The following is a 12,681-nucleotide window of genomic DNA, read 5'->3' on the forward strand; positions in this document are numbered from 1 at the left end:
CTGTTGTCCAATGGCTTAATGAAGTTACACAAAAATAAAATTTTGGAGAACGGTGGAGTCGATGTTCTGAAAAATGGTTCCAGAGATACATTTTTTCCAAGTTAGTGTGAGAATTGGGGACATTAGCTGGTGGCTTCCATTCAGTTAGTGCAGTATTAAGGCTTCAGAAACAGCTTCTTAAAACAATGTCCCTGCAAAATACTGTCAAAGCACGGCTGACAGGGAGGAGAATCACTCAATGCGACTGCACAGGAGTGTGTGAACATCTACACATGTTAGTGCTTGTTACTTCATGTGTGCACACGGCATCTGTGTGTGTGTACATGTGTGCATGCTTGGGTCTGTGTATGTATCTAATAGCTACCCACCATCTTGCCCCGCTGCTGGGCGGAGCGGGTCTCTCTGAGGGTGAAGACGTTGCCACAGACAGAGATCTCTCTCCACACGCCCGGCTTGGAGTCTTGCGTGAAGCCGTGGCGAGGGTGCATCACCAGCACGCCATTAGTGGTCAGCCCGTCCATCTGTCCTTCCTGTGTCCTCCACTTGGCTGCCTTCTCCTGGGGGAAAGAAGGGATAGAAAGTAGAAAAGGAGAGTTTCAGAAATATGTGTGCAACACTTTTGGTTCTAATAGTTCATAGTTATTTCAAGGTGATATTATGACTTCTAAACATCATTGCCTCACGCATGCCAGTTGCAAATGCTTACAGAGAAACAGTATATCACATTAGTAGTATTTCTACCCTAATTATATGGCAGCTATTTTGTTTTCATCCCAATCCCCAACCCACCCCCAGGAAGATGTTCTTGGAGGAGTCGAAGCCAGCGGCGTAGATGTGAGCGGTGTACGGCGGGCTCCGCTGGCAGATGATGCGGCAGGCGAAGCGCGAGATGGTGCTCTGGATAGACTGGGTCTGGGTCTGGCCCTCCCCCCCGTGGCTCTGCTGGCTGCCAGGCACCGTGTCCATCACCACAAAGTCTATGGGGCTCTCTGTGGAACGCCCAATCTGGGATAGAAGGGAAGAGGTATATGAATTATCAGTGTATACTCTTTTTTAGCTTTAGTAATATTCTTGCAAAATTTTTTTTAGAGAGGAATATATAGTAACTAAACTGATTCAGTTCTTTATTTAGATTAGCTTTCGGAATCCCATATGTGTATTCTATGTCTCAGTACTCAAATGGCTTCCTTTCCTTGTCTCCTTTTTATGTGGTCTCTCAACCATTAGTGCTTTCACTAAGATTGTTGCCTGTTAGCCAAGTCTTCTATCGTTTTCATGCCATTTATTAGTTAAGAGTTCTATAAGGTCTTACTCACATCGGCTACGGAGAGCGTGATCACACAGTCGACCATATAAGTTGGCAAGACACAGCACAACAGATCTGGGACCAGGCTTGACTTGAGCAGTGAGGACACGCTGAGGACACACTCACCTGGAACATGTCTGTATTGCCGTCATGGGTGTACTCCACCACCACCGTCTGGGCCCGGGACAGAGTGTAGGAGATACTGTGCTGGTCCTTGTTGCTGATGGCCTGCAGGTGGTGAGGGAAAAGTTTGATGTTAGGAGTAGCCGGATGATGTCATTGCCAATTACATTTACTTCAGGCGCCCTCGTTCTGCGTGGAGATAAAATGCCTCTTATAGCTTGTGTTTTTATCAAGCACACACTACATTATATAAGAGCGTTTCTACGATTACAGAAATAAGTCTTAAATTCCTAGCTCCTACCTTGGCTGCCTGAGGTGTACACGCCACGTGCACTGTACTGGGTTTCACCCCGCTGGCCTTGGGTCTCCGGCACAGTGCAAAGCGGCTTTTCCGCCTCCCCCTGTCTCCGTTGGGGAGGGAGCCATTGTACCTGTGTAGACAAGAACACGCCCCATATAAATTAACAATTTGAATCAAGACATCCTGGCAGTGGGATCCTAGACTGGTGTTCCAGTCTGTTTCGTGCTTTAGCAAACTCCTCTCCGTATTCATTTGGTGTCATACCAGTATGAGACCAGGCTAGGGGGAACCCTCAAAAGTTACAGTACAAACGAAGCTGTTGATTGTTTGTTTCATCATATAGGATATATACAGTGCATTCGGAACATATTCAGACCCTTTGACCTTTTCCACATTTTGTTACATTATTGCCTTATTCTAAAAAACATGTTTTATTTTTATTTGAGCATACCCCTTATTTATTGTTTATTGATCAGTATTGTTTACATTGATCATCCTGTTTCTACCTTGTTTCTGCAACTTTATTGGAGTCCACCTGTGGTAAATTCACTTGATTGGACGTGATTTGGAAAGGTACACACACCTGTGGTAAATTCACTTGATTGGACATGATTTGGTAAGGTACACACCTGTCTATCTAAGGTCCCACAGTTGACAGTGCATGTCAATGCAAAAACTAAGCCACAAGGTCAAAGGAATTGTCAGTAGAGCTCCAAGACAGGATTGTGTCGAAGCACAGATCTGGGGAAGGGTAACAAAAAAATGTCTGCAGTATTGAAGGTCCCCAAGACCACAGTGGCCCCTTGAAACCACCAAGACTCTTCCTAGAGCTGGCCACCCGGCCAAACTGAGAAATCGAGGGAGAAGGGCCTTGGTCAGGGAGGTGACCGAGAAACCGACTGTCACTCTGACATGGCTCCAGAGTTCCTCTGTGTAGTTGGGAGAATCTTCCAGAAGGAAAACTGTCTCTGCAGCACTCCACCAATCAGGCCTTTATGGTAGAGTGGCCAGATGAAAAAAAGGCACATGACAGCCCTCTTGGAGTTTGCCAAAAGGCACCGAAAGACTCTCAGACAATGAGAAACAAGATTCTCTGGTCTGATGAAACCAAGATTGAACTCTTTGACCTGAATGCCAAGTGTCATGTGTGTCTGGAGGAAACCTGGCGCCATCCCTATGGTGAAACGTGATGGTGGCAGCATCATGCTGTGGGGATGTTTTTCAGTGGCAAGGACTGGGAGACTAGTCAGGATTGAGGGAAAGATGAACGGAGCAAAGTACAGAGAGATCCTTGATGAAAACCTGCTGCAGAGCACTCAGGACCTCAAGACTGGGGCGAAGGTTCACCTTCCAACAGGACAACAACCCTAGTCTCTGAATGTTCTTGAGTGGCCCAGCCAGACCCTGGACTTGAACCCGATCAAACATCTCTGGAGAGACCTGAAAATAGCTATACACCTTTGGGATGAATTGGAATGCCAACTGCGAGCCAGGCCTAATCGCCCAACATCAGTGCCCGACCTCACTAATGCTCTTGTGGCTGAATGGAACCATGTCCCCGCAGCAATGTTCCAACATCTAGTGGAAGCCTTTCCAGAAGAGTGGATGCTGTTATTGCAGCAAATGGGGGACCAACTCGACATTAATGCCCATGATTTTGGAACAAGATGGAGCAGGTGTCCACATACTTTTGGCCACAGTGTACATTTGTATTTCAATATTTTTTTTATATGTGAAAATAAGACTATGTTAACTAAGACTCTTAACATAACTAAAACAAATAGTTTAACCACTGTAAACCCATTTAAAAGGAAAATGAATGAGAACTGTTGATGTGCCCTTGAGCAAGGCACTTAACCCTAATTGCTCCTGTAAATCGCTCTGGATTAAAGCGTCTGCTAAATTACTAAAATGTAAATGTAATGAAGTCATTCGATCCACTTCTAAAATAAAGTGACAATTGAGAGGGGACGTCTACTTTACTGTAACTCCTTGGTGGAATAGGGTCACACTCGCCGCCAGCTTTGGGTTTGTTGCAGTCAGATCTCCATTAAAACAATCCTCTTTCGTCCAATCAGAGGAGCTAAGCTAGGAGGTTATCTTTTGGTCGCTTACCCCTGCCAGCATCTGCCGTGTAAACATTCGACTTTCAGACAGTATGAGTGCAAAGATTTCATTGGGAAATGAGGTCTTTCCTGTTACTTCATCGAACGTAAGCAGCTGCCTACTTGTCCTGGACAAGCTGAAGTGTAAAGAGTGCATTCACTAATTTCACATCTTGATTAGTAGCATTAAATCATGTGCTAACTGTGGCAAGCAATGCATTTGTTAACTATTTGGAACTGAGAAAAGAAAGTCGTCTATGAACACTTAATTGTCAGTTGAACGTTGTTTTCTTTTCAGTTGAATTCTACTGCTGAATACAATGTGAACGTGAGAGAGAACTTTCGAAAGCCACAACCTTCCAACAACTCAGCTCACATCCTCCCTCTCTCTGCGCCACATAGGCTACATTCTCCTTTGTCCGAAAAAACGTCCTACACTCAGGAAGCCAGCAGCGTTCTTTGTTTACCCTCACGGTGGCTGAGTTGCAGTGTGCATTTAACTGGATTTAGATAGAACCACCCTGCTTCCCCTTTTTTTTAGAAGAAACAAAACTGCCCAGTTCAAATATTGTAATTTAACATGTACCATTGTGTCTGTTGGAAGTTGGAACAATGTGGTTCACATTTAGAGCATAAGGGCTGACTGGCATTTATTTCAAAGAACCTCCACGTAGCACAGTTGTAGCATACTAGAGCTGCCAATAATTTAACATATACAGTGCCTTCAGAAAGTATTTAAATCCCTTGACTTTTTCCACATTTTGTTGTGTTACACCCTGATTTTTTTGATTACTGGTGTACACACAATACCCCATAATGTGAAAGTGGAATTGTTTTACAAATTAATTTTAAAAAATTAAAAGCTGAAATGTCTTGTGTCAATAATTACTTAAACTCTTTTTTTTTATGGCAAGCCTAAATAAATTCAGAAGTAAGAAATTGGCCAACAAGTCACATAATAATAGAAATTGGTTAACACATAACTCTGTGTGCAAAAATAGAGTTTAACATGATTTTTGAATGACTACCTCATCTCTGTACACACATATAATTAATTATCTGTAAGGTCCATCAGTCAAGCAGTGAATTTCAAACACATATTAGTCACAAAGACCAGGGAGGTTTTCCAACGCCTCGCAAAGAAGGGCACATATTGGTAGGGATTTCACCATGAGGCCAATGCTGACTTTACAACAGTAACAGAGTTGAATTGCAGTGATAGGAGAAAACTGCGGATGGATCAATAACATTGTAGTTACTCCACAACTAACCTAAATGACAGAGTGAAAAGAAGGAAGCCGTGTCACGTTCTGACCTTAGTTCTTTTGTTATGTCTTTGTTTTAGTATGGTCAGGGCGTGTGTTGGGTGGGTAGTCTATGTTCTTTTTTCTAAGTTGTGGTTTTGTGTTTGGCCTGGTATGGTTCTCAATCAGAGGCAGGTGTCGTTCGTTGTCTCTGATTGAGAATCATACTTAGGTAGCCTTTTCCCACCTGTGTTTTGTGGGTGATTGTTTTCTGTTTTGTGTATTCACCGTACAGGACTATTTCGTGTCATTCTCTTTGTTATTTTTGTTTAGTGTTCTGAGTTTAATAAATATCATCATGAACACGTACCACGCTGCGCATTGGTCCTCCGATCCTTCATACTCCTCAGACGAGGATGACGAACGTTACAAAATCACCCACCAACCAAGGACCAAGCAGCGTGGTATCGGGCAGCAGCAGAAATCTCTGGATTCATGGACATGGGAGGAGATTCTGGACGGAGAAGGACCCTGGGCACAGGCGGGGGAATATCGCCGCCCCAAGGCAGAGCTGGAGGCAGCGAAAGCTGAGCGGCGGGGGTATGAGGAATCAGCACGGCAGCGCGGCTGGGACGAGAGGCAGCCCCAAAATTCTATTGGGGGGGGCACACGGGGAGTGTGGCTAAGTCAGGTAGGAGACCTGAGCCAACTCCCCGTGCTTACCATGGAGAGAGGTGGACCGGGTAGGCACCGTGTTATGCCGTGAGGCGCACGGTGTCCCCGGTGCACAGGCATAGCCCGGTGCGTTACATCGCAGCGCCTCGTGTCGGCCGGGCTAGAGTGGGCATCGAGCCAGGTGCCATGAAGCCGGCTCAGCACATCTGGTCTCCAGTGCGTCTCCTCGGCCCGGGGTACATGGCACCAGCCCTACGCACGGTGTCCCCGGTTCGCCAGCACAGCCCAGTGCGGTCTGTTCCATCTCGCCGCACAGGCCTGGCTACGAGGAGTATCCAGCCAGGTAGGGTTGTGCATGCTCGGTGCTCGAGACCTCCAGTGCGCCACCACGGTCCGGTCTATCCGGTGCCTCCTCCACGCACCAGGCCTCCGGTGGCAGCCCCACGCACCAGGCTGTCTCTCCGTCTCCTTCCTCCAGGTGCTCCCGCCTGTCCAGCACTGCCAGAGTCTCACTCCTGTCCAGCGCTGCCAGAGCCGCCAGTCTCTCCTGAGCTGCCAGAGCCGCCCGTCTGTCCTGAGCTGCCAGAGCCGCCCGTTTGTCCTGAGCTGCCAGAGCCGCCCGTCTGTCCTGAGCTGCCAGAGCCGCCCGTCTGTCCTGAGCTGCCAGAGCAGCCACCGCGGACAGACGCACACCCAGGCGGGCGGCTCCCCTATAGGTTCAGGTTTTGCGGCCGGAGTCCGCACCTTTGGAGGGGGGGTACTGTCACGTTCTGACCTCAGTTCTTTTGTTCTATCTTTGTTTTAGTATGGTCAGGGCGTGAGTTGGGTGGGTAGTCTCTGATTGAGAATCATACAGTTAGCCTTTTCCCACCTGTGTTTTGTGGGCAATTGTTTTCTGTTTTGTGTATTCACCGTACAGGACTATTTCGTGTCATTCTCTTTGTTATTTTTGTTTAGTGTTCTGAGTTTAATGAACACGTACCACGCTGCGCATTGGTCCTCCGATCCTTCATAATCCTCAGACGAGGACGACGAATGTTACAAGCCTGTACAGAATAAAAATATTCCAAAACATGCATCCTGTTGCAACAAGGCACTAAGTAAGTAACAACTAACAAGGCACTGTAAAAAATGTGACAAAGCAATTCACCTTTTGTCCTGAATACAAAGTGTTATGTTTGGGGAAAATCCAATACAACACATTACTGAGAACCACTCTCCATATTTTCAAGAATAGTGGTGACTGCATCATGTTATGGGTATGCTTGTAATTGTTAAGGACGGGGGAGTTTTTCAGGATAAAAAAATAAGCGCAATTGAGCTAAGCACAGGCAACATCTTAGAGGAAAGCTTGGTTTAATCTGTTTTCCATCAGACACTGGGAGATTAATTCACCTTTCAGCAGGACAATAACCTAAAACACAAGGCCCAATCTACACTGGAGTTACTTACCAAGAAGACAGTGAATGTTCCTGAGTGGCCGGGTTACAGTTTTGACTTAAATCTGCTTGAAAATTTATGGAAAGACCTGAAAATGGTTGTCTAGCAATGATCAACAACCAATTTGACAAAGCTTGAAAAGAATAATGGGCAAACGTGGCACAATCCAGGTGTGGAAAGCTCTTTCAGACTTACCCAGAAAGACTCACAGCTGTAATCGCTGCCAAAAGTGATTCTAACATGTATTGGCTCAGGCGGTTGAATACTTATCTAATCAAGATATATTAGTGTTTTATTTTTAATGCATTTTTGACACATTTTAGATTGTTCTTCCACTTTGACATAACAAAGTATTTTGTGTAGATCGTTGACAAAAAAATGCATATTAAATACATTTTAATCGCACTTTGTAACACAAAAAATGTGGAATAAGGGGTGTGAATACTTTCGGAAGGCACTGCATGTTGCTACGCATTGAACAAGACTGTTTCAAACCTCAAAAAAATTATTGCACCACATGACTATTGACTATTGACTTATTTCATCGTGAAGTGCTTTGAAAGGCTAGTTAAGGGCCATATCACCTCCACCTTACCCGACAACCTAGACCCCATACAATTTACATACCGCCCCAACAGATCCACGGACGAAGCATTCACCATTTTACTGCACACGGCCCTATCCCACCTGCACAAGATAAATATTTATTTGAGAATGCTGTTCATCGACAACAGCTCTGCCTTCGACACCATAGTGCCGTCCAAGCTCATCACTAAGCTCAAGGCCCTGGGTCTGAACCCATCCCTGTGCAACTCCAGACTGGCGGACCCCAAGCAGTGAAAGTAAACAACAACACCACAGGGGTGTGTGCTCAGCCCTCTCATGTACTGAAATGGTCCCTTCACACAGACAGTGTGGTGAAGAAGGAGCTACAGTGCTTCTTCAACCTCAGGAGGCTGAGGAGATTCAACTTGGGCCCCTAGGATCCTCACAAACGTCTACATATGCACCATTACTGTATCCCTCGCCTGGTACGGCAATTGCACTGTCCACAACGGCAGGGCTCTCCAGAGGGTGGTGTGGTGTGGTCGGCCCAACGCATCATCAGGGGCACACTGCCTGACATCAAGGATGTCTACAGCACCCGGTGTCACAGGAAGGCCAAGACAATCATGAAGGATCTCAGCCACCCGAGCCACGGCCCGTTCACCCCGCTACCATCTAGAAGGAGGAGACAGTACAGGTGCATCAAAGCTGGGAGCGAGACACTGTTAATTAAACAGCTTCTATCTCCAGGCCATCAGAATGTTAAACTAGCCGGCCCTGAACCTTAGTCACTGTTACTAGCTAGCTACCGCCAGGTACTCTACCCTGCATCTTAGAGACTGCTTTGCCCTATGCACATAGAGTCATTGAACACTGGTTACTTTAATAATGTTTACATGGTCTGTCAGTGATAAAGAGATGCTCTGCTTTTTTGACACCAAACTCCTGCAGAGTCTAGTTTTATCTTATCTTGATTATTGCCCCGTCATATGGTCAGGTGCTGCAAAGAAGGACCTAGAAAACAACAGCTGGCCCATAGAGCAGCACGTCTTGCTCTTCACTATAATCAGAGGGCTAATATCAATACTATGCATGCCAGTTTCTCTTAGCTAAAAGTAGAGGAGAGACCGACTGCATCACTTCTTCTTTTCATAAGAAAATTCCAAATGGTTTGCATAGTCAACTTACACACAGCTCTGACACACACACTTACCCCACCAGACATGTTACCAGGTTTTCTTTCACAGTCCCCAAATCCAGAACAAATTCAAGAAAAAGTACAGTATATTACATAGAGCCATGATTGCATGGAACTCCCTTCCATATCAGATTACTCAAATGAACAGAAAACCTGCTTTAAAAAAAACAGAAAAGGCAACACATTACGGCACAATGCCTCTCCCCTTTTTGACCTAGATATTTTGTGTGTATGTACTGAAATGTAGACTATGTGTGATGTTTTAAACATATGAAGTTCTGTCCTTGAGCTGTTCCTGTCTATTCATATTGTGTATTATGTAATGTTTCGTGTTCTGTGTGTGGACCCCAGGAAGAGTACCTGCTGCCTTCGCAATGACTAATGGGGATCCTAATAAAATACCCGAAATACATACTGTTTTAACAACTTTATATGTATATACTGTATTCTAGTCATGATTCATCCTATATAACTACTGCTGTACACACCTTTTCTATTCATACACTACCCATACTCTCTCTCTCTCTCTCTATATATATATATATATATATATATATAGTACCAGTCAAAAGTTTGGACACACCTACTCATTCAACAGTTTTTCATCATTTTTTTGCAAATTTCTACATTGTAGAATAATAGTGAAAACCTCAAAACTATGAAATAACACATATGGAATCATGTGGTAGCTAAAAGTGTTAAACAAATCAAAATATATTTTATATTTGTGAGTCTTCAAAGTAGTCACCCTTTGCCTTGATGACAACTTTGCACACTCTTGGCATTCTCTCAACCAGCTTCATGAGGTAATCACCTGGACTGCATTTCAATTAACAGGTGTGCCTTATTAAAAGTTCAGTTGTGGAATTTCTTTCTTTCTTATTAATGAGTTTGAGCCAATCAGTTGTGTTGTGACAAGGTATGGGTATTATACAGAAGATATACCTATTTGGTAAAATACCAAGTCCATATTATGGCAAGAACAGCTCAAATAAGCAAAGAGAAATGACAGTCCATCATTACTTTAAGACATGAAAAAGAAATCTGAAAGTTTCTTCAAGTGCAGTCGCAAAAACCATCAATGATGAAACTGTCTCTCATGAGGACCGCCACAGGAAAGGAAGACCCAGAGTTAGCTCTGCTGCAGAGGATCAGTTCATTAGAGTCAACTGAACCTCAGATTGCAGCCCAAATAAATGCTTTGCAGAGTTCAAGTAACAGACACATCTCAACATCAACTGTTCAGAGGAGACTACGTGAATCAGGCCTTCATGGTCTAATTGCTGCAAAGAAATCGCTACCAAAGAACACCAATAATAAGAAGAGACTTGCTTGGGCCAAGAAACACGAGCAATGGACATTAGACCGGTGGAAATCTGTTCTTTGGTCTGATAAGTCCCAAATTTGAGATTTTTGTTTCCAACCATTGTGTCTTTGTGAGAGGCAGAGTAGGTGAACGGATGATCTCTGCATGTGTGGTTCCCACCATGAAACATGGAGGAGTGATGGTGTGGGGTGCTTTGCTGGTGACATGGTCTGTGATTTATTTAGAACTCAAGGCACACTTAACCAGCTTGGCTACCACGGCATCCTGCAGTGATACGCCATCCCATCTGGTTTGCGCATAGTGGAACTATCATTTGTTTTTCAACAGGACGATGACCCAAAACACACCTCGAGGCTGTGTAAGGGCTATTTGACCAATGAGAGTGATGGAGTGTTGCATCAGATGACCTGGCGTCTACAATCACCCGACCTCAAACCAATTGAGTTGGTTTGGGATGAGTTGAACCGCAGAGTGATAGAAAAGCAGCTAACATGTGCTCAGCATATGATTCAGCCTTGATTCTATCTTCTGTAGCAAATTGTGTTTTTACATTTGATAAAAGTAGGGACTCAGAGCTACAAAATGGTATATCATACACTGCATTTGAGGAACAATGGGAAAGTAATTCTGCTTTGAAAATGGATAAACTTGTAACTCCACTTTTTGAGAAAATGGCCCTAGAATATTTTGGTTCACCTACTGGAGAACTATTTTGTCTACACCCATTCAGCATTGTTCACACCCTCTTTAGCCTTAGCCCCACCCATCTCTTTAAGGATTCACATGTGAGGTCATGTGCTAAAGGTCATGTGTGATAAAGATTAAGACTAAAAGTGGTAGAAGTAGTATTCCAGGCAAACAGAACGTGTCCAGATAAAAGTATTTTATAAATATTAGTTGACGCTTACCCAGACACACTTGTCTAAATTGATGGGTCATGTGAAAGAAATGCTATAACCACCAGCCACATCTTGCTAAGTGGATGGGTCTCTACAGAAGGTGTAAACAGTACAGCTAAATGGTTACTTGCATAGTAGCAATATCAAAAATAGATAGTGTCAATATAAAGAAAAAAATAACAAGTGTCAATGCCAGTAGAGAAAGAACAAAATAAGATACAGTATGTACAATAACAATATTAATAACAATATCAGTGATACTGGTGATAGATGGGGTAGTTATATGCATACAGTGAGGGGTAAAGTGGCTGAGCAGCAGGATACAAAAATAGATAGTAGCAGCAACATATGGCGTATGTGTTAGGAGAAAGTGATGTGAATGTCTATAGAGGCACTGCAGATAGCGCTGATGACTGGGAACTCTCACCCAGTGATGAACTGGTCCGTCCGAACCACGAATGAACAAAGGAATCTATATTCGGAGATCCCGTTGATGTCCTGCCCTTGCCTTTAGTGCAGGGCATGTGATGTACATAGTCTCTTAGTCACAAAACTCCCTGATCTTCTCAAAAAGATGAGTTTGTCTAGCTGTGTCCAGTCTAGGTGGTGCTTGTACAAGCCGACCATCTATGAGAGGGAGGATGTCAGAGTTGTGCAGCAGCTGAAACCTGGTCCCGACTGAGTCCGAACGCTCCTTGGCGACAACAACACCAGGATCAGAGCATCGAAGATGTAAAACAGGAAATAACAAAAAACATTGAGAAGACATTACAACCTTGCATAACATCAATTCACCTCCCAAGTTTAGATAAGAAGAATAACATCATACAATGCAATGAAAATGATATTCACCTGAAGTGCTGGTACTGCTTGATCTGTGGCAGCGGCCTGAAGTACAGAGCCAGGTGTTGTTGCCAGCCATAGCTTTCCACCAGCACCGTACCATCCTCCAGTCCAACCAGCTGTGGGATGTTGACCACTGTCACAGCACTGTCCTTCACAACACCAGCAATCTCAGACAAAGTGTTCACTCTGGTCTTGAGATGGCAGCAACTTTCCACCAAAGTATTTGTGTACTGGGTGGATTCCTGGTAATGCTATTGCATTATCCTCTGCGTAGTTGTTGATGAAGTTCACATCTCGCTGCAAGTCCTCATGCTTCAGGTGAAACCTGTTCTTGCTTGGGACAGCTCTCTTTTTGATGGGAGGCATTCTCCTTGTATGACTGGTGGAGGAGAGTAAGACGTGTTCTACTGATGCGGAAATGACAAATTCCAGAAACAAATATGTTAGCATTGTTATACAGTAGATAGCCAGGTGTGTCTGATGGTGATTACGGCTAACTTGATGGGTCATATCTGGCGAAGTGGATACTTTTGTTTAGACATGTAGCTAGCTAGCTAGCTAAACAATTAACCATAATCCCAATCCATAGAGTACTAGCAATACAAACCGCTTGTCATAGCTAACTAAAGGTAACCAAATAGGTTCAATGTTAGCTAGTTAGCTAGCTAACA

The 12,681-nt window shown here is 44.3% G+C and overlaps 1 protein-coding gene across 1 annotated transcript in view; it reads right to left on the reverse strand.

The window, feature by feature from the left end:
- Window positions 1–12,681, reverse strand: part of LOC139423860 (E3 ubiquitin-protein ligase pellino homolog 1-like) — a 43,808-nt gene that overhangs the window by 2,689 nt on the left and 28,438 nt on the right. Inside the window, exons 3-6 of the mRNA XM_071175500.1 lie at window positions 1,731–1,860; window positions 1,433–1,534; window positions 790–1,005; window positions 369–557 (exon numbers count right to left, since the gene is read on the reverse strand). Of these exons, the coding sequence (XP_071031601.1) occupies window positions 369–557; window positions 790–1,005; window positions 1,433–1,534; window positions 1,731–1,860 (637 nt within the window). The remainder of the gene's footprint in view (window positions 1–368; window positions 558–789; window positions 1,006–1,432; window positions 1,535–1,730; window positions 1,861–12,681) is intronic.

This window comes from Oncorhynchus clarkii, chromosome 13 (genome assembly GCF_045791955.1).
Source record: "Oncorhynchus clarkii lewisi isolate Uvic-CL-2024 chromosome 13, UVic_Ocla_1.0, whole genome shotgun sequence".
Taxonomy (NCBI): Eukaryota; Metazoa; Chordata; class Actinopteri; order Salmoniformes; family Salmonidae; genus Oncorhynchus; species Oncorhynchus clarkii.